General features: G+C 44.0%; 1 protein-coding gene across 3 annotated transcripts in view; it reads left to right on the top strand.

Annotated features, from left to right (window-relative positions):
- Positions 1 to 24,062, top strand: part of PTPRG (protein tyrosine phosphatase receptor type G) — a 360,490-nt gene extending 336,428 nt beyond the window's left edge. For 2 of the 3 annotated variants that reach the window (XM_072127175.1, XM_072127176.1), the window contains 4 exons: positions 9,020 to 9,166; positions 10,308 to 10,450; positions 19,323 to 19,458; positions 19,571 to 24,062. In XM_072127175.1, coding sequence (XP_071983276.1) covers positions 9,020 to 9,166; positions 10,308 to 10,450; positions 19,323 to 19,458; positions 19,571 to 19,717 — 573 coding nt within the window. In that variant the 3' untranslated portion in view covers positions 19,718 to 24,062. The remainder of the gene's footprint in view (positions 1 to 9,019; positions 9,167 to 10,307; positions 10,451 to 19,322; positions 19,459 to 19,570) is intronic. The other variant, XR_011850197.1, reaches the window with a different exon arrangement.
- Positions 24,063 to 25,855: the final 1,793 nt, after the last annotated feature.

Here is a 25,855-nt window from a genome sequence, read left to right as displayed (position 1 = left end):
GTGCCAATATTGGTGATTTTAGCTTTGTAAAAGTAAAGGTATAATTCCCCCCAACTGGTGGTCCTGCACTGGATTCAGTAAGAGGCCCCGGCCTCTTAGTGGATATGGGCGCAAACTTCAACATTTCCGACTTGTAGACTGGTTGTGTTTTTAGCTATAGTCTATGTGGTGGGCCGGTTGTTCACGTCACTGCCCACCCTCTGCCAGTCCCGCTTCCTGTCTGTTCTCTACCCCAACACACCCAAAGTGGCATGTGGGTCGGAGAGGGCCAAAAACTTCTGGGGAAGGGGAGTATCTCCCCCAATGTTGTGACTTTTCGTCCTTATTTAGGACCTTCCTCAGACACAGTTTACCGCATATAGTGGTTTACGCGCTAGTGCCTGTAATGGCGGCAACAGGCCATTATTGTTAGAAAGAGTTGCGTATAGGGCAGAAGCAGAGCCACGTATGGGAGGCCCACCATACTCCACCAGGTATATATTCCAAAATGTTTGAGGGTCATTCCATTCGTAGAAATTGTGAATGGAATTCTCTAGTACTTTGCCTTTCAGTCCTTTTTATCAGCACAATTTGGGGATCCTTGCAAGTTATTCCCTTTAGAGAAAACCTTTAACACTTTTTGGGTGGAGTTTATCAAGTTGGGTTGTAGCAAAATGATAGTATTTTTCTGCAAATTGACATAGTCTATAGCACAAATCTGTAGCACCTCGGCACTGGTGTAGATAAAAATTTGTCCATTTTTTGGGGAGGCTTATGCTTCGACTGTATAACAAATGTTCCACCCATTACACCAGAATTTGACTGTACATTGGGTATAAATCGCCAACATACCCGGGTGTCTTCCATTCAGCATTGCTTTATTAAATTCCCTCATTGAATTTTGCCTGAAATAGCCCCGACTTATCTTCCTCTGAGTCACAAACATGCCCCCTACACGGCCCTGAACTGGGACATTAGAGGAGCCGTTTCTTTGACGGACCATAATCCTGTTTTCTAGGTAGAAGGTCACTTTACAACCTAAAGACTGGTCATATTCTATGCTATCTGCATTTGACATGTATTTTCCGGGTGCTCATTTCCATCAGTCATTCAGAAGGGACCTTGACCTCGATGATGTACAAATACTGTCAGTAACCGCTCATCGTAACGTCCCTATTGGGTCCATATAATTGTATCTCTCTGGCAGTTGTTATCTAGTAAGAAAGACTTTTATTAGAAGTGGCCGAGTCGGAGTCTATATATCGCTGTAATGATTAACCTCTGTGTACATAGTAGCCGTCCGCGCCTCGCCAGGAGGCTGTTGATGGGCAGGTTATAAGGACAAGGCTGCATCCGCTTATTTATCTTTAATTGTTCCAAATGAGATTTCCTTTGTCCGCTTCGAATGCAAATGTACTATTACGACAGGTAGAGACAATTTACTACAGTAAATTACAGCAACATTAAGTTAGCGCCGCAATAAATAGACCGGCAGTAATTTATGAGGCGGAGGCTGTCATCATTAGGACAAGCTGGGAATTTGGCTGTCAGATGCAGAACGCATCAGGAAAAAAAATCTGCTTTTATACATTAGGCTTCCTGGGTCTATAATGTTATAATAACTAGCATCATTATCAGTGGTGTAAGCAACGTGATGGGTGGGGGTCATATTGGTCTTATCCACATTGTGCAGCCGCTGTCCAACCATTTGTCAATTAAGCCAATCCAAGGATATTTGTAGAGGTCACAAGATGAAGACTTGGGTAGAAATCACCCCATCTGCTATGAAAGTGGTGGTACCCGAATAGAAACAATGCTCCACCCTTTACTTCTAGGAGATATTTGTCCCACAAATCAAATTTGATCAAGGTACTTTTGGTCTACTGATTGAAGGATGGAGGTCCTGGTGGTCGTACCCCAGCAACCAGACATTTCTCCATTCTGTGAATTGCTTAATGCCTAACACCTTTAATCCTCCGTTGACTCCATGGTGGTTCCATTGGCCTCAAGAGCCCATGTGGCCACCATGATGCCTGAAAAAAGCCAAGGGATTCTATATTTTCTCTAGTCACTCAAAGATTCCAGATTTTTACCAGGATTGGAAAATCTGCAAATAGAGAAGACTCCATCCCCCAAGATTTGCTTTGTACGAATCTCTTCAGTTCTAACTGATGTTTCCCCAATTGTCCTGGAAATTGTTCTATAACCCCCTCTAATACTCTAAAATCCAAAGTTTTTAACTTGTTTCATAAAATTTTTTCAGAATATCTTCATTTTTCTCTCCATAAGCTCTTGCATGAATGACCGCAGTAGCTCGATGCCAATTTAAAAGATTAGTTAACAACAAACCGTAAAAGATCCGGATTCTATTCAGTGCCTGAAAAATAGCAGCTTTGAACCGAGTCTTCAGACCAACATCTAAATTTGGGCATCTCCATCTACAATGTATGACAGTACTGTCAAAGTAGATCTCCGCTACACGTGAAGACAAATGCAGAAAATGATAATTGACCTTCTATAAAGAATTTAAAGGGGCTTTCCATGTTTTGGAAGCAGGAGCAACAAATACGAGACGGTGTAGGTGGTGCTTCTAGATCTGTTGTATCGGAAGTGATGACATCAGGCACATGGGATATCTGAACCAATCCCTGGCCACAGATGTGACCCATGAGGCCAGTGATTGGCTCAGACATCAAATGCACAATGTTCTGGTACAACATGGACGGAAGACTGAGATCCCTGATCTCTTCCTATGTAAATCATATACAGGCAGTCCCCGGGTTACATACAAGATAGGGTCCGTAGGTTTGTTCTTAAGTTGAATTTGTATGCAAGTCGAAACTGTATATTTTATAATGGTAAATCCAGACAAAAAATAATTTTTGCCCCAGTGACAATTGGAATTTCAAAATTTTTGGCTGCAATGGGACCAAGGATTATCAATAAAGCTTCATTACAAACACCTTACAGCTGATCATAGCAGCCTGGAACTATAGTAAAGCATCCAGAGAGCTTAATCAGAGGTCATAGTGGGTAGAGGGGTCCTTCTTTAACTATGGGTTGTCTGTAAGTCGGGTGTCCTTAAGTAGGGGACCGCCTGTACTGTATAAAATTAAGAAATCTGTAAGTACCAAATGGAAGAGGAGTAAGTTGTTTCGTAGCCCTGTCATTTTGTCATAGACCTGTCTGAGATGCCAGATCCTTCAACATCTGAAGGGATTAAATTCTGTTAAAGTTGAGGGAACAAAATGTTAAGTCTCATTATCATCCCTTAGTGTGATGACGATATGGGTTGTACGCCTGTATCTTGGATGCTAGTCGCATGTCTACATTAGCTATACCCAGGACATAGTAAGCCAAGATGCTAATGGGTCCTGGCTCCAGCAGCAGAGCCGCCGGCTTCTACCAGTAGCCAAGTACCAGGGATAATGGCTGGCAAGAGAGGGAGAACATTTCCAAATGAAGCTTGCATTACCTTGTAATGGTCTTTTTCATGCCCAATAACCACCAGGGGTTAAAGGAAATGTTCGACTAACCCCTTTAAAAATAATTTATTCATATTTTAGAATTTTAAAGACCAAAATGAGCACCGTTAAAAGTCCTGGAACGGCTCGTGTACATGTGTGTTGAGAGCAGGAAGAGACGTACAAGGATTTCATGAGTGAAGGTCTAAAATTTAGTGGGTGTTTTAGGTGGCCATGGACCTCCTAGAAGGCTTAGGCCCTGCCCAAACTGCCCGAACTGCCTGTATTATACTCCATTACCGGTTGCGCTGGTCCTTGTGGCCACGACCCTAGTCCATCAAAGTTTTGGAGAGAAATTTGGTTACGTGGCCATTTGTAATAATAATTAATAATTCGCACATAATAGTGCACACAGATTACGCAGCACTACAAACAACTTGCCAAATCGGTCCCTAATTGGGCTCACAATCTAATCAACCTACCAGTATGTGTTGGAGTGTGGGAGGAAACCGGAGGACCTGGAGGAAACGCACGCAAACACAGAGAGAACATACAAACTCTTTGCATTTGTTGATCCTGGTGCTTGAACCCAGGTCCCCAGCACTGCAAGGCTGTAATGCTAACCACTGAGCCACCGTGCTGCCCATAACCTGCAAATTGATGGCTATAATGAAGCAGAGTTTCAACCATTGGATAAGTGTGAATTCCTACAAATACTGGGATTCAAAATGGTGACTGTCCCATCCCCACCACATGACATTTCGGACCCCTGGGCACTTGGTTTGAGGAGGGAAAGCTTGTTCTGACAAGGTACTGGTTCTGGAGACCATCACCTTAAGACTGAGAACCATTGTGCTAAGTCTGTTGAGTCCGGAAGTTTCCTTCGCGGAGAACCTCCGCGTAGGACGTGTAATCGGCAGAACATGACAATTTTCCAGATCCGGAGCTTTAATTTATCCATGCGGCCTCCTGCTGTGAGAGCCGGAAAACACGCACATTTCAAGGTGTATTATTTTATGACCAGAGGTGAACACTTCTTGTTCCTCCACAGGAAGAAGGGAGAATCATTTTTCCTGGATAAAGAACAATTTTAAAGCAATAAAATCTCATTTTACCGCAGGGCAAGAAAATCCACGGAAAGCAAAATGTTACAAAGACAATGATAGATGGTGATAGACATTACAATACACTGATACATGTATATGGATACTGGATATACAGTGCACCTACTGACTGCGCATGCGGGGAGCACGGGGTTAACATCAACAATTGGTTGAGTTGATTTTATAGTTTGAATTAAAAATGATATCTGATCTTCAAGCAGCATGTTATAGAGCAGAAGGTAATAAGCAGATTGTACATAGGGTCCTATCTGCAGGCAGCATTTTATAGAGCAGGAGGAGCTGAGCTCTTCCTTCTCTGAAACACATCACAGTGACAGTCGACTATTTTGAATCTGCACAGCGAATCCTGCTTTATCACATGCTGCCTGCAGATAGGACACTATGTACAATCTGCTCAGCTCCTCCTGCTTTATAACATGCTGCCTGCAGATAGGACACTATGTACAATCTGCTCAGCTCCTCCTGCTCTATAACATGCTCCCTGCAGATAGGACACTATATACAATCTGCTCAGCTTCTCCTGCTCTATAACATGCTGCCTGCAGATAGGACACTATGTACAATCTGCTCAGCTCCTCCTGCTTTATAACATGCTGCCTGCAGATAGGACACTATGTACAATCTGCTCAGCTCCTCCTGCTCTATAACATGCTCCCTGCAGACAGGACACTATGTACAATCTGCTCAGCTTCTCCTGCTCTATAACATGCTGCCTGCAAATAGGACACTATGTACAATCTGCTCAGCCCCTCCTGCTCTATAACGAGATGCCTGCAGATAGGACACTATGTACAATCTGCTCAGCTCCTACTGCTCTATAACATGCTGCCGGCAGATAGGACACTATGTACAATCTGCTCAGCTCATCCTACTCTATAATGTGCTGCCTGCAGATAGGACACTAGGTATAATCTGCTCAGCTCCTCCTGCTCTATAACATGCTGCCTGCAGATAGGACACTATGTACAATCTGCTCAGCTCATCCTACTCTATAATGTGCTGCCTGCAGATAGGACACTATGTAGAATCTGCCCAGCTCCTCCTCAGGGGCGTAACAGTGTCAGGGGGCCCATCATCTGGGGTATTGGGTGTAAATATGTTGTATGTGTGTGGTGTTTATATACTGTATTTGTATGTGTGTACATGTAATGTGTATATGCCGTATGTCTGTGTATATGATGCATGGGTGTATATGGTACTGTATATGTGTGTATATACATGTGTAATTCACATGTGTGAGTATCCATGTATGAGTGTATATTTTTTAAGGGGTATGTGGGGCCCCATTCAGAAGTCTGCTATGGGGCCTTGTCTCTCCTAGTTGTGCCATTGCTCTTCCTGCTCTATAACATGCTGTCTACCACACCATTTATATTATAATGGTTAACACTATTTCTGAAAATTTTTTTTTATCTGTATATTTTTTAATTCCAAGTGAATTCCAGGTGTTCGCTTGAGATGCATAAAACGCAGAATATATCGCGGTGGCACTTTCCATGTGTAGGTCTATTTAACCGAAATTAAACCCTGCATAAAATGTTCTTAGTGCCCCACAGTGAGCATTACAAGCGTCTTCTAGTCATGAACCGTAATTAAGTGCGTGTAATAGGTGTTCAATGGAGTCTTTCTTAAAGTACGAGCAGATGACCTTTTAATAGGAATACGGGGAGACGACATTAATGGGAAATCACTTGGACGATTGTTCTAGATTAACTCGACACAGCGATTCCTGCTCTTACAGCGGCCGGATAATCCCGTAAAGGAGGTAAAAATCACCGATGCCTATTAAATCGTCTCAGGGTGCGGAATACAGAAAGCCCCATCCTGAGTGCCCAGGAACTACACGTTACCCTAGATTATGTCTAATCCTCGGAGACCACGTAAACCCCATTTCCATGTAAGGCCTGTTTGTGGCACAGAATCCAACTTCTCTCAACAGGTATATGCCCTCCTGTAATAAAGGTAGTTAAATACTAAAAACAACACCAAAAAGTGAAAATTCCAATGTAAGGAAATTGACTAATGCACACCCTTGTAGTATAAAAAAAATAAACTTGCATACTCACCTTCCAACGCTCCCCGCAGCTCCTCTTCTTTCTCCTCTTCACTCCAAACAGAGTGCTTCGACATGTCTCTGCCCGCTCTGCTAGGAGTGAGCTGAGAATAAAGCGGGGCCACGGAGAACATCGGAAAGGGGAGTATTATGTAAGTTTTTTTTTTATATATATATATATATATACATGTGTATATAAGCTGCGTTGGTTTTTTTAAACACATTTTTTGTGCTGAAAAACTCGGCTTATACACAAGTATATACAGTCTATACAATACCCACTACACATAGAGAATATAATACTAATAATACGTATACAGGATTTCACTTGCAGCCTATCAGAATCTGCTCAACTACATATGAGTGACCAATTCTAGCACTTAAAGGGTACCCCACCTTCCCAAAAATGTTGGTAATCCAGTGTGTGTGCATGAGGTGTGACACGGTTTCCGTTCTTGATGTGATTTGGTAGTTTTCTTCTCCTTGAGCTGGATATTTTAATTCACACTTGTCTCTGAGGTGGTGGGTGGAGACCTAGCTGCTGTGACTCACTGCTCTCCCTGCCCTGACTAGACTGAATTTAACTATTTGAATTGAAGGTTAGGGGGAAGGATGATGAGTGGATCCAAATTAAGCGCAGAAGGAAGCACATTGATCGGATGAAATCTACAGTTTCTTCTTTCTAAAGGGGTTGGCCACTAAACTCAAACTTTAACAGAGTTATTATGAGACCCTAACAGGGTCACCCATATTATACTTACCCTGTTAAAGTTTGGGGTTCACCACTGGGAGTTGTGAATCACGTGACCCCCAGGGCAGGGGCTTCCATGCCTTTTCCAGCATAATCACTTCCATATCAGTGGTTGAAGTGGTGTGCAGATATGACATGACATATGGATGGTTGGGTGACTAAGGTAGTGTATTTACCCACCTCTGTCTCCCAGTTCCAATGTTATGGCATTTTTTTGACCAAGTGGTCAGCACAGGTAGCCATTGACCTTCATTGGCCAATCAGTGGCCTCCTTGGATCTCGGGATTGGATACCAGAAAAAGTGACCTCCCATGGTTAGAGGAGGTCACTGATATGCCAAGTTGGTCCTGTGATTGGAAAACTGCCACTATTCTAGAACCGGGATTCAAAGTCAGGTGACCCCAGGGGGATTTCCATTATTCTGCCTACCCCACCAAAAGGTAAAAAAAAGAATGGATTGGTGTTCATCATGAGTGCATAGATTGAGAACATCCCTCAAGCAGCACCTTGCACATCTACTCCTGCCTTCCATAAATGAAGGGGGGATTTTTGTCACTGCCTCCTTATCAATTAATACAGGATAGGGATGCAGATGGCAAAAAAAAAAAAAAATCATTCAGGAAGTTTTTCATGGTACTAATCCATAACATTGTATCTAGGAACCTCTGAGGAACACCAACCAAATGCCAAACCCGTAATTCATGTTTTTGAAACCACTTCTCATTCTACGTAATTTCCATGTTTTTCTTCTTTCCCCTGGTAAATGAAGATATTTTCCCTCCCGATGTCCCCTCGGTGCGATGGGTTAACTTTGTCTTGTGTTTCTTAAATGTATTTAATGAACACTAAATTGCTTGGAAATAGAACATCTGTCAGATGTACTTTTTAATGTCATCGGTCAAGGAGTGTGATCTTGTTTTCCACGCCTGATGAATAATTCAGCTTGTTTCTGATGCTCACAAGCTAATTCAGAGGAGGGGAGTTTGCCATCGCAAGAAAATAAGTTCTTTCCTTTTCTAGGAGAAAAGGGCAAAACTACTAATTACCAAGAACACAATGGGGGTCATTTACTAAGGGCCCGAGACGCGTTTTCCCGACGTGTTACCCGAATATTTCCGATTTGCGCCGATTTTTCCCTGATTTTTCCCTGATTTTTGGCCCGGGATTTTGGCGCACGCCATCGGATTGTGCCGCATTGGCGCCGGCATTCGCGCGACGGAAATCGGGGGGCGTGGCCAAACGAAAACCCGACGTATTCGGAAAAACCGAAAATATGTCGCGGAGGTTGCACTTACCTTCACTCAGCCCAAGCCGGTGAACTCCAGCGCGTTCCAATGCTTTTCAGCGCAGCAGCGCCACCTGGTGGACGGCAGAGGAACTGCCTTGATGAATCCCGGCCGGACCCGAATCCACCGCAGAGAACGCTGGATCGCGAATGGACCGGGTAAGTAAATCTGCCCCAATGTTTTAGGTGTAAAGTGTCTGATATGCTGCTCCCCGGCACACTCCAGATGTTAAGTTGTCGTTGGGAATGTAAATGTTGCTTCAGATTTGTGTGATGATATAGCCTCAGAACCATCTGTGTGAGTTATATATTCACTTTCATGGGTTTTTTTTCTTTTTGTGTTTTTTTTTTTTTTTTTTTTAGACTGAAGATGAGTTTGTCTACTGGCCAAGTCGTGAAGAATCTATGAACTGTGAGGCCTTTACTGTGACCCTGATCAGCAAAGATCGACTCTGTCTCTCTAATGAGGAGCAAATTATCATCCATGACTTTATCCTTGAAGCCACACAGGTAAACAAAGCAAAGTTAGATTGTTTAGTTCTCCTAGAAAAAAAAAACTTTGAAATCTTAAAGGAAACCTACCAGTTAGAATGGTAGGGGTAAGCAGTGAGTACCGAGCACCAGCTCAGGGTGAGCTGGTGCCGGTACTTACTTTCGTTAGTGTTATTAACCGCTGTATCGCAGTTTTAACACTTTTTAAACTTTAGAGCAGAAGAGGCTTCGGCGCTGCGTGCGACCGTGCGCGTGCGCGCGCAACATCTCCGGCATTTCCTATGTAGACGCGCGCACGGTCGCTCTTAAGTTTAATAACATCAGTTAATAACACTAACGAAAGTAAGTACCGGCACCAGCTCACCCTGAGCTGGTGCCCGGTACTTACAGCTTACACCGACCATTCTAACTGGTAGGTTTCCTTTAATCTGTGTTGGCCCTCCCGGATGTCCATCACCACTTGTCATGAAGGAGGCTCTGATATACATTGGATAATCATTGGACGGTTGGATTGAACCTTGATCTTTTGGGTCTTGGGAATGTTTATATGACTAATATCTAATTTGTTTGGCCAGTCTAACTTGTACTTTTATTAGAGCTTTCCAGTTTTTCCCTTTCTATGGGGGTGGCTTAATTCTTGTGAAAGCAGATGTCTGAGAACTGTTGGATTTTCAAAATGACAGATACTTGTATTCATGGGAGATGAGCTTCCATTATAGGGGATCTGGTAGCAACTTCCTCCAAATTTAGAACACCTGTATTCTTGGCCAAAGGATCATATTGTTAGAGGGGTGGGGGGGGGGATAGGAGAGATAACTAAAATGTTTGATCAGCCTAAGGCCCCATGCACATGAACATATGGGGGCCATTGATACGGCCGCATCACGACCCTAATAGACGTCTCTGGCAGCTGGTCATGGTGCAGTGAGCACACCACAGTCTCACCGCAACGTGGCCAAGCCAAGTCGCTCGTCTTAAGATGGAGAGGGGAAGGTTGAGGAGCACTTACTCCTCCTCTATTTTGCACCCAGCAGTATGCTTGCCTGGGCTATTCATTCGCATGAGGCCTAAGAGTAATGAGCAGAAGCACCAGAATTGATCATCAGCCAACATGGCCACCTCAATGGCTCCTCATACTTAATACTTTTTCTTTTTGTAGGATGATTACGTCTTGGAGGTTCGTCACTTTCAATGTCCAAAATGGCCAAACCCAGATGCTCCTATAAGCAGTGCTTTTGAACTAATCAATGTGATAAAAGAAGAAGCTCTAACACGCGATGGACCTACCATTGTGCATGACGAGTAAGTATCTACCTTGTTACTGACCGGTGGTATTCATGTGCTCTTGGGTATTCCAGTATGCTTTTATATTTGTGTTGTTGTGAGGATCCAAAAATTGGTTGAAGAACAATGAAGCATGATCAAACACCACACACAGTCTAAAAACATGTGTCTTTTATTGGATCTTGGTTTTCATTATTAGCAGTTTATTGGCCAAACTAATTTAGGGGTCATGCAATTTTTGCAAACATAGGGCCACATTTATCACTTTTGTGCGCCTAAGTGTAGTAGTTGCGCCTAAATACGGGCGCACTGTTTTGCCAGAATTATCACAAGCTACAACCATCTGTGATAAGTATATTTTCTGCCTCTTATTAATCACTTTACTTTAACACAGTGTAGGCGCAGTTTAGGCGCAGTTTAGGCGCAATGTTAGATTCAGGTACTTACATGTGATCCTGCTACAAGCTCCTCTCTGCTTCTCCCACATCCCAGAATGAAGATAACACTCACAGCAGCACCCAGGTGTGTGACACCCAGCACCCAGTGACCTCCTCAGCAGGGGCTTCTCCTGGAGGGGATCCCCCAGTGCTGGTCTCCTGCTGCACCCCTGTAATTCTGCACAATATCCCCCTCAGACACACTGGTGATACTGTGCAGAATTACATGGGGGACACTTGTCTGTAGTATGTGCAAAATCCTACAAACTGCTGTGAGCTCAGGATTCTGCAGAATGTTTTGTAAATAGAAGGTGATGAACTGTAAACAGAGTCTGCAGCTCCTGTCTGTAATGTACCGTATATACTCGAGTATAAGCCGACCCGAGTATAAGCCGAGACCCCTAATTTTACCACCAAAAACTGGGAAAAACTACTGACTCGAGTATAAGCCGAGGGTGGGAAATGCATTGGTCAAACCCCCCCCAGTAGTATACAGCCTGCCAGCCCCCAGAAGTATACAGCAGCCCCTAGTAGTATACTGCAGCCCCTAGAAGTATACAGCAGCCCCCAGTAGTATACAGCAGCCCCCAGTAGTATACAGCAGCCCCCCAGTAGTATACAGCAGCCCCCCAGTAGTATACAGCAGCCCCCTAGTAGTATACAGCAGCCCCCCTGTAGTATACAGCAGCCCCCCTGTAGTATATAGCAGCCCCCCTGTAGTATACAGCAAGCCCCTAGTAGTATACAGCAAGCCCCTAGTAGTATACAGCAAGCCCCTAGAAGTATACAGCAGCCCCCCTGTAGTATACAGCAGCCCCCCAGTAGTATACAGCAGCCCCCCAGTAGTATACAGCAGCCCCCCTGTAGTATACAGCAAGCCCCTAGTAGTATACAGCAAGCCCCTAGTAGTATACAGCAAGCCCCTAGTAGTATACAGCAAGCCCCTAGTAGTATACAGCAGCCCCCAGTAGTATACAGCAGCCCCCAGTAGTATACAGCAAGCCCCTAGTAGTATACAGCAGCCCCTAGTAGTATACAGCAGCCCCTAGTAGTATACAGCAGCCCCTAGTAGTATACAGCAGCCCCTAGTAGTATACAGCAGCCCCTAGTAGTATACAGCAGCCCCCCTGTAGTATACAGCAGCCCCCTAGTAGTATACAGCAAGCCCCTAGTAGTATACAGCAAGCCCCTAGTAGTATACAGCAAGCCCCTAGAAGTATACAGCAGCCCCCCAGTAGTATACAGCAGCCCCCCAGTAGTATACAGCAGCCCCCCAGTAGTATACAGCAGCCCCCCTGTAGTATACAGCAGCCCCCCTGTAGTATACAGCAAGCCCCTAGTAGTATACAGCAGCCCCTAGTAGTATACAGCAGCCCCCCTGTAGTATACAGCAAGCCCCTAGTAGTATACAGCAAGCCCCTAGTAGTATACAGCAAGCCCCTAGTAGTATACAGCAGCCCCCCAGTAGTATACAGCAGCCCCCCAGTAGTATACAGCAGCCCCCCAGTAGTATACAGCAGCCCCCCAGTAGTATACAGCAGCCCCCCAGTAGTATACAGCAGCCCCCCAGTAGTATACAGCAGCCCCCTAGTAGTATACAGCAGCCCCCCTGTAGTATACAGCAGCCCCCCTGTAGTATATAGCAGCCCCCCTGTAGTATACAGCAAGCCCCTAGTAGTATACAGCAAGCCCCTAGTAGTATACAGCAAGCCCCTAGAAGTATACAGCAGCCCCCCTGTAGTATACAGCAGCCCCCCAGTAGTATACAGCAGCCCCCCAGTAGTATACAGCAGCCCCCCTGTAGTATACAGCAAGCCCCTAGTAGTATACAGCAAGCCCCTAGTAGTATACAGCAAGCCCCTAGTAGTATACAGCAGCCCCCAGTAGTATACAGCAGCCCCCAGTAGTATACAGCAAGCCCCTAGTAGTATACAGCAGCCCCTAGTAGTATACAGCAGCCCCTAGTAGTATACAGCAGCCCCTAGTAGTATACAGCAGCCCCTAGTAGTATACAGCAGCCCCTAGTAGTATACAGCAGCCCCCCTGTAGTATACAGCAGCCCCCTAGTAGTATACAGCAAGCCCCTAGTAGTATACAGCAAGCCCCTAGTAGTATACAGCAAGCCCCTAGAAGTATACAGCAGCCCCCCAGTAGTATACAGCAGCCCCCCAGTAGTATACAGCAGCCCCCCTGTAGTATACAGCAGCCCCCCTGTAGTATACAGCAAGCCCCTAGTAGTATACAGCAGCCCCTAGTAGTATACAGCAGCCCCCCTGTAGTATACAGCAAGCCCCTAGTAGTATACAGCAAGCCCCTAGTAGTATACAGCAAGCCCCTAGTAGTATACAGCAGCCCCCCAGTAGTATACAGCAGCCCCCCAGTAGTATACAGCAGCCCCCCAGTAGTATACAGCAGCCCCCCAGTAGTATACAGCAGCCCCCCAGTAGTATACAGCAGCCCCCCAGTAGTATACAGCCTGCCCCCCAGTAGTATACAGCCTGCCCCCAGTAGTATACAGCCTGCCCCTAGTGGTATACAGCCTGCCCCTAGTAGTATACAGCCTGCCCCTAGTAGTATACAGCCTGCCCCTAGTAGTATACAGCCTGCCCCTAGTAGTATACAGCCTGCCCCTAGTAGTATACAGCCTGCCCCTAGTAGTATACAGCCTGTCCCTAGTAGTATACAGCCTGCCCCTAGTAGTATACAGCCTGCCCCTAGTAGTATACAGCCTGCCCCTAGTAGTATACAGCCTGTCCCTAGTAGTATACAGCCTGCCCCTAGTAGTATACAGCCTGTCCCTAGTAGTATACAGCCTGCCCCCACGGCCCTTAAAAAAATAAATTTAAATACTCACCCTCCGATGTCGGCGCGACTTACCGATGTCCCCGATGTCAGCGCGTCCCGTCTTCTTTCTTCTCCGCGGCTCCTCTTCACTCTTCTCGCGGCCATGTTTTCTTCTAGCAGGCGCATACTATGACGGGGCCGCTGCTGACGTCATAGTATGCGAGGCCATGAAGAAAACATGGCCGCGTCGATGATAGAAGAAAGAAGATAGAAGAGGAGAAGAAAGAAGACGGGGCGCGCTGACATCGGGGACATCGGTAAGTCGCGCCGACATCGGGGAGCCGCACTGACATCGGAGGGTGAGTATTTAATTTTATTTTTTTAAGTGGGTAATTTTTTGGGGGTAATAGACTCGTGTATAAGCCGAGGGGACGTTTTTCAGCACATTTTTTGTGCTGAAAAACTCGGCTTATACACGAGTATATACGGTATCTAATGTCTGTATTATATGTTCTAGTGTCTGCAGTGTATCTAATGTCTGTATTATATGTTCCAGTGTCTGGCTGAGCTCTGCTGCTAGAAATTAGCTGTTCTGCAAAGGGGCTCAGTGCTTTCTTCTCAGATAACGCCACCTTCGGGCTGGAGTGTTTTTGCGCCCGTTTTTGCGCCTAAATGAAAACATTGCAAGTGATGAATATCATTAGGCGCAGCAAAACATCTGGATTGCTAGGATAAATGAGGGAAAGCTGATTATTTTTGCTGCGCGGCTAGTTTGTCGTTTAGTCGCAAAAATGGCGCTAAAACGGCAGAAAAAGCGAGTGATACATGTGGCCCTTTGGGCAGTGGCGTAACTAGAGTCCACTGGGCCCCGGGACAAAATTCCTAATGGGGCCCCCCCTCCCCAACTTTACCTAAAAAAAAAACCCCTCAAAACCCTTTCTGCTAACCGATATTTCAGTGATTATTACATATTCTGCCCCCCCACAATTAATTATTTTATATTCTCTCCCCCCATAATGAATTATTAAATATACTCTCCCCCCCATAATGAGTTATTACATATTCTACCCCCCACAATTAATTACATATTCTACCCCCCCACAATTAATTATTACATATTCTGCCCACCCCCCACAATTAATTATTACATATTCTGCCCACCCCCCACAATTAATTATTACATATTCCCCCACACACACACACTTAATTATTACAATCTCTCCCCCCCACACAATTAATTATTACAATCTCTCCCCCCCACACACACACACAATGAATTATTACATATTCTCCCCCCCCCCACAATTAATTATTACATATTCTGCCCCCCCCCACAATTAATAGACGTCATCACGCAGCCGCGCATCCCAGTTCATGGAGCGATGTGCGCCGGGGTTGTCTTCCGGCCACATCGCTCCAGTTATAGTGCTCGAGCGGCCGCTTACGGCCAGATCGAGCACTATTCAGTGACGGGCAGGAGCTTCCTGTCCGGACGGACGGAGGCCCCTGCCCGACTGCCAGTGGCGTACCGACCTCGGTCGCCATTGAGACGGTCGCCCGGGCCCCCCCGTCCGATGGGCCCGGTCTCAATGGAGACCGCTGCGACCGCGGTCGGTACGCCACTGCCTTTGGGTGTCAACCATGTTGGCCCAGTAAGGCTTTGTCTATGCGGCATCTGTAGTGTACATTTTGCCTATATGACAGGACGGCTCCCAGTTCATAAAGTAGGACCCATACCATTTGACTTTTTGGCATCTTACGAGGTGATCTTTATATGCTCATTTGACCCCAAGCCAAGCAAGCAAGCACGTGAAATGTTTACGTCCGGTTGAGCTTTCTCTCAAAATGTGGGGGCTTTTTCTTTTCCTTCATACGACTCCATTTTTAGCTATAAGATATTTAATCTGTGCCAGACGAAAAAAATTAAACCGTAATGAGGACCAATATCCCATTTCTGACGTATTACACTTGACTTTATTTTAATTAAAGTGCCTTAACGTTAATCGAGAACTTATAATGTGTTTAACAAAAAAAAAGTTAATTTCATTTTACCCAGAGCTCATTTTTAAACCTTTTTTTTAATATATATATTTTTTATTATTATCCACAAGAATTGTAAAATCCGAAAAGGTCCCGGCTTATTTATCATAAATTTTAACTGTCGTCTGCCCGTGTTACGCATTAACCAAAGTCTTTTATTCTAATTATCACTAAAGGAAATGTAGCTGAAAATGAGGTTTTTTTTTTCTCCTCCCTTCGTTTTCGAAGTAAAAATTGCTATAAATTTACAATTTAAAAACCCGGCAATAATTACTTCCACAAATTACTTTCAGAAATATGAATCCCGAAATGCCAAGAAGCAGCTGTATTAATTTGATGATTTGTGCCTTAATTTGTTTGTAGTTTGAGGTTATCAGATTCTTCTAGAAAAAAAAAAAATTTGCAAGTCATTAGCCTTCCGCCATATGTTGCCAGATTGCAGGCGTCCCATACTTAAAAATGATTTGGGCCATTTCCATGCAAATGTCATGTTCTTAACTTGGACAAATGCGAGTCTTATGTAGTCTTAGCGGGAATCATCCATTTTCTAAGGAATAGCCAATAGTGTATTAAAAAAAGTCATTAACTGCAGTTAAACTTTTCAAGCTAAAAGTTACAAAAAAAATGCACACAACTTTTTGTATTGCATATTTCAATGGGGAGTAAGAAAATAAATATTGCTGGTTTTAAATGAAGCTTAAAGAAAATTTCCCAAAGATTTCCACTTTATTAACTATTTACTCTGCTACGTGCTATGCTCCTTTAACTTACTTAGGAAACAAACTTTCATTTTATTCAAATGAAGTGGAAGGGTCTCGGGGAGAGACTGGGATCACCAGAGCCCCTCTAGACCCTGAGGGCTCTGGTTAGTACACGTTATCGGAGCACTTCTCCCCAGTCTCGGGGCTCTGGTAAGGATACGTTACTGTAGCAATTCTCCCCAGTCTCCCTACGTTGGCGGGAGGGGGAGTGGTGGGTAGAGAATTACTCCAGTGGGCGTGTAATAGCTAGAGCCCTTGGAGGGGCTTTGTTGACTCCCCCTGGAGCCTTTCCACATTAAGCATGAACAGTCAACTTAACTGGCGTCCTGCATTCTGCTTAGGGGCCAAAGTTCATTTCGGTACAGCTGATCTGCAATACCAAGACAAACCACGGTCAGGTGGGGAGCTGTTAATGGGAAGAAAGCAGCCATGTTTTTCAAAACCGTGGACAAGGAATTCAGTAGAGTGGTCGTAAGTTTCTTCTGTATGCTGGCACGCAGACTTATTCTCTCAGCCTTTTTGGAGAGCCAGCTGTTAATAGTCTGGACACTGGGCATCCTTGACCTCATTAACCGCTTGCTACTTTTCATTATGAGCTTTCTACATATGAAACGTGACGATAGCCACAAATGTAATGCGGGAGCAGGACACAGAGCAGGGTCAATAATTAGACAGGGATGTTCCTATAGGACTTTTGAAACTGGACTAATTGGATAATCAGACCCTTGTGACAAAAAAAAAGATGTTCAGGCCAAAGCTCGAAGAGTCACGTCTCTAGTATAATTGGCACAGAATTTCAGCTACTGAAGAGAGATTTACAAATATTGTAGGTACTTTAGTTTGACAGATAAGTTAAGATTTTCAGTACAATATCTTAACCTCTGCCCACATGTGCACTATTGATTTCCATTGTGGGATCATAGATGGACTGTAAGCTCTTGTGACCAGGGCCCTCACTCCTATTGTTCCATATGACTGTTTGTACTCTAATGTAATAATATATTTGTATATGTCCCCTATGATTTGTAAAGCGCTGCAGAATATGATGGCGCTATATAAAGATTATCATTCTTATTATTGTAACAAATTGGGGACTTCATGGATTGATGAGGCCCCCAAACTATACGGGAGGATTTTTGAATTTCGAACAGAGGGTAGTCATTGGCACAAAGTCGGGGGTCTATATGAATAAATGGTATGGCAATTCAGTGTGTGATTTTTGCAATTCAGTGTGTGATTCTTGAATTTCACCGTGCTTCAAGAATAGGAAGAGCAATATTTTTGTAGGATATTTTTGACCAGATCTACAGTGAAGGCACCAAAAGAAACCTCCAAAGAAGATGTTAACACTGTGTTCATTAGGACTTCCCGTTGGATCTCTTACATGGGACCTTCTTAATAAACCTGGCACTTTCATGTTGAGGACCACAGTTCCGTCTGATGAGTACAACTACATGGATTCTTAACTGGTCTCATACAGTTTTCCTTCAACAGAATCCAATTCATGGATTCGGGTTTCACCAAAATGCCCTAATTCAGTGTTTTTCAGCACCAGTCCTGAGTCCCCTCAATTGGTCTCTTTATCAGGAGGTCTTAAAGGGAAACTGTCAGTAGATTTGGGCTCCCTAAACGCCTAGCATGCCTTCAGGCAGATGGGTCTTAATGCCCATAAACATTTTACCTTACCTGCGTCTGTGTTTACATTCCTAAGATACAAAGTTGTAAAGGCTCACTGATGACTTGAGTCCTTTTCGGCGCATGCACACTGCACATAATGAGGTCAAAGTCAGTGCACCTTTATTCATTGCACTTGTTCCGATCATAGGGTGACTGGAGCCTTTACCACCTAAAATCTCTGGCACATGGCCACCGACACAGTCAAGGCATAATTTGCCTTGGATATTCTTTCTCTACGTGGGATATATCCGAATAATGTGCCTCTTGGAGTATTTAATGAGTCTCTAGGCCAGGGGTCCCCAAACTTTTTGCATAGGGGGCCGTTCACGGTCCATCTCAGACCGTTGGAGGGCTGGACTAAAGTTTAAAAATAAGTAACGGTACATGTGACCGCATCCGTAATACACTGGGACCCAGCCTCAATTAATTAATATACTGCACTCCCTTGTGAACTATTAATTATTAAATATACTGGGACCCCTCTCCATGAATTATTTCCCATGCTGCCCGCATATCATTGATCATTTCCCATGCTGCCCCCATATCATTGATCATTTCCCATACCGCCCCCATAATTATTTTTTTTTTACATCAGGACCCCCAACTGCCAAAATCTATTTCCTGCAGGTTAACAAAAAAAAAAAAACTTTTCTCACCTCTGGCAGCGGCTCTCCTGTCTTCTTTCTTCGGGCTGCTGTCGGCCAGGAAGGGGTGCGCAGCCGCGTGATGACATCATCACGCGGCCGCGCACCCAGGTTCAAGGAGTGATGTGCGCCGGGGTTGTCTTCCGGCCACATCGCTCCACCTGCAGTAATAGTGCTAGAGCGGCCACGTTGAGCACTATTCAGTGACGGGCAGGAGCTTCCTGTCCAGACGGACGGAGGCCCCTGCCCGACTGCCGCAACCTGCCGGGGGCCTCAGCAGGAGCCGCTGGCGCTCCGAGAGCTGGGTGCGGGGCCGTAGTTTGGGGACCACTGCTCTAGGCAATAGATCCTGGGGCTGTACAGTAATGGATGTTTACTCTTCTGTCCAGTTGAAGTCCATCTTTAAATGAATCTGTACAACGAGGAGACATTCTAGGAAATATTGTATTCATCTAGCCTTGTTTTATACAATATACAATTTGTTTTCAGACCAAGATCACTAGAAGGTCCATAAGCCCTTATTTATTTTCCTTTGTTTTTTTTTTAGGTTTGGTGCTGTTTCAGCCGGAACCCTCTGTGCACTCGCCACTTTGTCCCAACAGTTAGAGAACGAAAATGCAGTCGATGTTTACCAAGTGGCCAAAATGATCAACCTCATGAGACCCGGGGTATTCACAGATATTGTAAGTGCCATTTTGTTTTTTTTTATCGACCCCCACCCCCAAATGTATTTTCATTCAAAAAAAAATCTAAAAATTTCAGTTTATCGCATTTAATTTTGTATTTTGTTCACAGGAGCAGTACCAGTTCCTCTACAAGGCAATGCTCAGCCTGGTCAGTACAAAGGAAAACGGCATCGGCCCAATGGCATTGGACAAAAACGGAGCCATTTTGATCAGCGACGAATCGGACCCTTCACAGAGCATGGAGTCTCTCGTTTAAAGAGATCCCATAGGAAGGCACTACATTTGTTACAAAAAGAAAAAACAAAAAACTTCTGACCTTCTCAAGACAAAGTGGACTTATTGAGGCCTTTTATTTGCCAGACTATAGGTTATACAATAACCCAATTACTTTTTTACACTGATAAAAGTTTTGATATTTATTTTTTGCCATTTTATGTCTTAATGGTATCCTACTGAGCATTTGCACCTCTGTTCATTTCACACAGTGAAAACAACTCAATTTTACCTAGTTTGCACTATATGATCAGTGTTACTGCCTATACCGCTCTAGAACATGGCAAAGCCCAGCAAGACGACATTCCCTCGATCCAACATCTTTCTACATGAATTCAAAATCGAAAATTTTTAAAGTCCTTTTTAACCCCATTTTGCGTCTTCACAAGTTTCATCTCTTACCTAATGGCCGTTTTCAAAATGGGATGACCACTTTTTTTTTTTTTTTTTTTTTGCACCCGCTGTTATTTAAGTTGATTCACTGCCCCTCCCACATGACTATGTAGTGTAGCCCCCCCTGCTTCCGAACATCCTACCATGCATTCCATGTACACATGATCACTCGCAGGTTCCGGTCTTATACATACACAACATCTTGTTATAATCTGCTGTTTGGGTAGATTTTGTTTTTGTTTTACTATGTAATTTGTATCTACTACTTTTGTGAACCCAAATGAGCAATTCCATTGAAATTTTTTTTTTTTTTTCATTTATAGCAACAACTCTGTTTAATTCATTATTCAATATGATAAACTTATTTTTATCAAATTCCGGCTTTGGTTTTACTAAAATGTTAATTGCAGTGGTTTTGAGGGATGTGTCGTATGTATAAATATTTGGGAACGGCATTTCTAGGTTAAATGTGTTGTCAGCAGTTGACCTACCTGTAGGTAACAGGACTCCATTACTACTACTTCCCACCAATTGCTCTAGGTCAGTGATGGTAAACCTTTTAGATACCGAGTGCCCAAACTACATCCAAAACCCACATATTTTTCACAACGTGCCGATGCGACAATTTAAACAGTAACTTATTACTCTGTCACATGTTTAAATTGTATAGGCACCTGAGGACACCAATAGAGTAGAAAGAAGGAGAAGAAGTTTGGATTATCATTGTAGCTTCCTTCCAGGGTGCTGGGCTGCCTGGGACAGCAAGAGGCCTTGCTTCCTGTCTGGCGGAGTCTGCGGTGGGGTGATTGCGCAGGTGCCCATAGACAGGGCTCTGAGTGCCACCTCTGGCACCCGTGCCATAGGTTCGCCACCACTGCTCTAGGTCCAAGGAGGGTTTTGGACGCACATAAATGAAAACTACAGCCATGTGCATGGGACCTATAATTTAACTCTTCACTTTTGGTCCTAGAATCCCCATACAAAGAAAAAACTAAACACAAGACTACCTTGAATTCTTATTCCGTCCTCCTCTTTCCATCATTACACCATTAGGGTATATGTATGGGATGACCATTGATGGGGTTGTTATCCAAAAACAAAAAAAAAATGTATTTGCCTTCTCCCCAAATTTTGTCAATTTTGAGGTCAAATTCAACAAGCAAAATACTTTGTCCACTCATTCCCTCTCTGATGGCATATGCCAAGGGAAAGAGAAGGAATTGTTCATGCTGCATCTTCAATATATCCTTTCGATTTGACTTTCTCCATCTACAATTTATTGTCACCTTGTGTGTATGACCAACATTTTGACGTTAGATAGGTAGGACCCCTCAATTCCGAAGAATGAGGTGGTGCCATTTTCATTGGAATTTCCATTCCAAATCCTAATTGAAATGCCATAAACTTAAGAGGATTCTGTCTTCTGGGCAACCTCTGTATATGGAACCTAAAACGATTGTACATAATATCAGATCTATAGTTTCAGAATAGGAGGAGCAGAGAAGATTCTTCGCCCATCAAATTATACATCAATCTGTTCAAGCCGTCCTGCTCTGTAACATGCCACCAGCATATAGGACACCAGGTAGAATCTGTATTGCTCTCCTTGCTCTATAGAATGCTGGTCATCGCATCCAATGCGATGGATTCCCTCTAAAGCCGTTGGTCCTCAACCTCCGGGCTGTGGAGCACCCGGTCCTGGGCCACGGCCAAAGAACAGAACTATATACTCACCTTTCCTCACTCCCATGAAGCAACAGCAGCCCTTTTCTCTCCTCCTTGTTGCGGTCACTGTATGTCGGGCTGGAGCCCAAAGACGTCATAATCTTCAGGGCTGTGTACAGCTGCAACGAAGAGAGGAGAATTTCTGCAGCTTCGTGGGAGCAGAGAAAGGTGAACATATAGTTGTTTTTGCCTTAACCTAGGGGAGGGGCGCTGCAGATATAGCTATGGATAGGGGACCAGTATAAGTTGGGGGCTATAGATAAGGGTTTTTTGTTTTTATAATGAACCCTGTCTTTCTGTACAGAGGGTCTACAGAAAAGGGTCTATAAGAAGGGGGCACTATGAGAAGGGGGTCATCAGAAAAGTGCACTATAAAGGGAGTGGCAGGATTGTGGGCAGTACTGGGGGGCAGCTATAGGTAATAGGGCTTTGTAATGGGGGCAGCTGCATGAAAGGAGGCATTAGAAGAGGTGGGGCTTTTGGAAAGTGGGCATTAGGTACAGGATAAGGTTGGGGGACACAATTATTTTTTGCAGGGACCTCAGAGGGAAGAAGTGCAAGCCAGTGCTTGGTTATCAAAAGGTTGGGGACCACTGCTCTCAACGTATTCCCAGTCTCTTCCAAGTGTATAGTCTTTACTACTTTTCCTGATGAAGTGGCCCTCTCCAATGCGCAATTTAATGGTGGACCTCAAATGTTGAGTTTACACATGAGTTGTGCGTGTTAGGCCACCTCTCTCTTCTGTGCCATTCCATTCATCTAAGCTTTTGGTTCATTCCGATTCAAGTGAAAAGACCAAATTCTGACAATGGACAAGAAATATAGGAACATAAACCAACTCAATCAATCGCCATCATGACGCTCCTCATATGTTCACAAATTTTCAGATATTTTATCTAAGAAAAAAATTGCCAAAAACCTCGCCATATTTTAGGTAAAGCTTTTGGTGCAATGTATTTTATACACTACCTAGAAGGGTTCGTTATAGTTGTTTATGTAAAATTATATAGAAATCTATGTAATAAAGACCAAACTAGTGATTACAGTAGAAGGAAAACTCCCTTACAAGGTCGTAAAGTGATGACCCACCTTGACCCCATATTATATGGGGTTTCCGATATAATTATGTTAATTTGTTAGGATTATTTGGTTGAGCGCCAGAGTTTGCTGCCTGTAGTCTCGAATGTAACGACGGACTACATAGCCATAAACAACAAGGTAACCAATAAGAATGGATTTATGATTCGGGAGGTTATTATTTGGGGATTACAAGTTGAAGCTGTAGTTACCGAATGATTAATGAGAGTCCAAATGTTTGACCACAAATGATAGGACTTCAAATATTCGCAATAAAAACGTAGAGCTTCTGCATTTAAATCTAGGAGGATGAAACAGCGCCACTATTTTTGTATGGGTTGTAGCTGGTATTACAGCGTCGGAGTATTAGGGAAACCTCTCCAGCTGGTAACACCTAGTTGGCAATTTATTTAGACATTTGCTGATCAAAAATTTTCTCTAAACTCCAGCGCCAATTGTTTGTATATAGTCACAGCCATAGGGAGTAATAATCATAATTTTGGAATTCCGAGGGGGTCATTTTAAGAACTTGACCAATTCCTACCTGCTGCGTTAAAGGGCTTTTCCAGGCTAAAGCTATTGATTACCTATTCCTAAATTTAGAAACTTGATATCAGATTAGTGGAGGTCCAACAATGAGAACCCCAACAGAACATCCATTTTTAGCAGCTGATGATGAGCAGGCAGCAGACAGTGCCATTCTCTATGTAGTGGCTAAGCTTAGTCACTGCAGCTTAGTTTATATTTAAATGAATCCGTGCCGATCTAACATACCCAGACCTAACTCCTACACCGAAAATCCAATCCCAACAGATTACTTGTAGGGTGTTGGCTATTGTACCCCCACAAATAAAACAATTAAGCAACTTCTCAATATTTTTAGCATTTGAACTAATTCTCCAGTGACTCGGGGAGGCGGTCATTTATATTCTGCTGTTAATCCTGGACTTTTGTTTTAGGAAGAAATATTTGAATGTACAAGAGTTTGTTAGAATGTGATTTTTGGAATCCACCCTGTTCCGATGTATACATTATGCTTGTACCCGATACAACCATTGCTATTGCTTGTTGGATACCATGTACAGGTGTAATGTTGATAATCTGATTTTATATACCATACAATTTGGAAATGATTGTCTGTGTCTTGTGTGTCTTATTCAAAGATGAACCTGCCACCTACATTTAATTGGGGGGGGGGGGGGGTCCGTTTTGGGAATCTACGCTATACTATTGGTCCTTACTTCTACCCTCATATAGGATCTTGGTATGCCAGAACTCCCATTAACCATGGTTGTTAGGTGGATCTATCTTGAGAACGTATCTTCTAGATCCCAATCGGTTGCTTTAACATGCTGAGTGTCATAGGTTTAGATGATATGTAGATCAATGGCTTTATAGAAAATCTACCACCAGGATGAAGGATTGTAAACCAAGTACATTGACATACTGGTGTGTGCCCCCCTCTGGCCGGATCTGCTCTTCATTTAGCTTCTTATGCCCTAGTGTTTACAAAATTAAGCTTTAAAAATTATGCAAATGAGCTGGGGGTTCCGGATCTATACCTGTTATTGGAGTCTGGAGTCCCCTAAGGCTCATTTGCATAATTTCTAAAGCCTTTTTCTGTAAAAGTAAGTGAATAAGAAGCTAAAAGAAGAGTGAATCCTGCCAGAGGAGCCACACACCAGTATGTCGGTGTGCTTGGTTTACAATTCATTATCCAGGTGGTAGACGTCCTTTAAAAATCAAATCGCTTCTCCAATGCTTAAGAGCGTTAGTCATTCTATTAATTGGAAAGCCACAGGATGGTGACCTCTGCACTCAGGGGTGTACCTAGCCTTTCTGCTGCCTGAGGCGAACTTCAGAAAGACGCCCCCACCCCCTTACCGCGACATATACAGTGGGATACATTGTTTATTCTCTCACCGTCACTCTCATTACAATAGAGAAAATGCAGTGTGAACACGGCCTTATCTGCAGTACAAATTATACTTGGTAGCGGCAGTATTTGATATTCCATGCTGTGTACTGGAAAAGTGGAGATAAATTCCATTTGCAAAACTGACACACAAAAAAACGCAATTGCGACCTTTTCTTGTGGGCTGTTTTACAGCTGTCACTGTGCACCCCAAATTATATCTCCCCTTTAATCTTTGGGTCAATAAGATCAGGGAGATTCCAAATATTCTAACATATATGTAGGACCATTTCATACTTATGGAGCTTTAATACCATTTTAGAGATCGTACATCCAAATGATTGCTTTTTATTAACATTTTTATTTGTGGCAAAATGGTTAGGACAATATATAGATGCAGTAGAGCTGAGTCGGTCAGGTGTAGTGGAGCTGAGTCGGTCAGGTGTAGTGGGCTGAGTCGGTCAGGTGTAGTGGAGCTGAGTTACACACATACAGTATATACACAAATAGACAGCATAAACACATATATATTCACACTTCTACAGTATAGACACTCATGCAGCATGCATATACAGATATATATATACACCCTTCTAAAAATATAAAAAGTACATACATTTGCTGGCAGTGTGCTGGCAACGCTGGGCCACAGATGAGAAAGACTTGGCGGGCGGCTGCGGATGGGCGGGCCTAACGTCCGCGGCTGGAACGGGTGCTGCGCGTCGCGGATGAGAAGTTATAGGTGGCTATAGGTGGAAAAGCGGAGTGGCCGCGAATGAGAAGGACGGGCAGCAGCCCGGGATGGAGGGGGCGGCGGCTGCAGATGTATAGCAGACCAAGCCGCAGAGGGAATGAGCGCGCACGACAGGAACAGGAGGGCCGGGCCGCGGAACGGAGGGGCTGGGCAGCCGCTGATGTGAAGGGCGGGCCCAGCCGAAGATCAAATGGGTGGGCGGCTGCACATGTGAAGGGCGGGCCCAGCCACAGATGACATGGGGAGGCCGGGCTGTC

The sequence above is a fragment of the Engystomops pustulosus genome, chromosome 10, assembly GCF_040894005.1.
Source record: "Engystomops pustulosus chromosome 10, aEngPut4.maternal, whole genome shotgun sequence".
Taxonomy (NCBI): domain Eukaryota; kingdom Metazoa; phylum Chordata; class Amphibia; order Anura; family Leptodactylidae; genus Engystomops; species Engystomops pustulosus.
The sequence above is the reverse complement of the archived record's forward strand: the minus strand, read 5'-3'. Positions and strand labels throughout refer to the sequence as shown.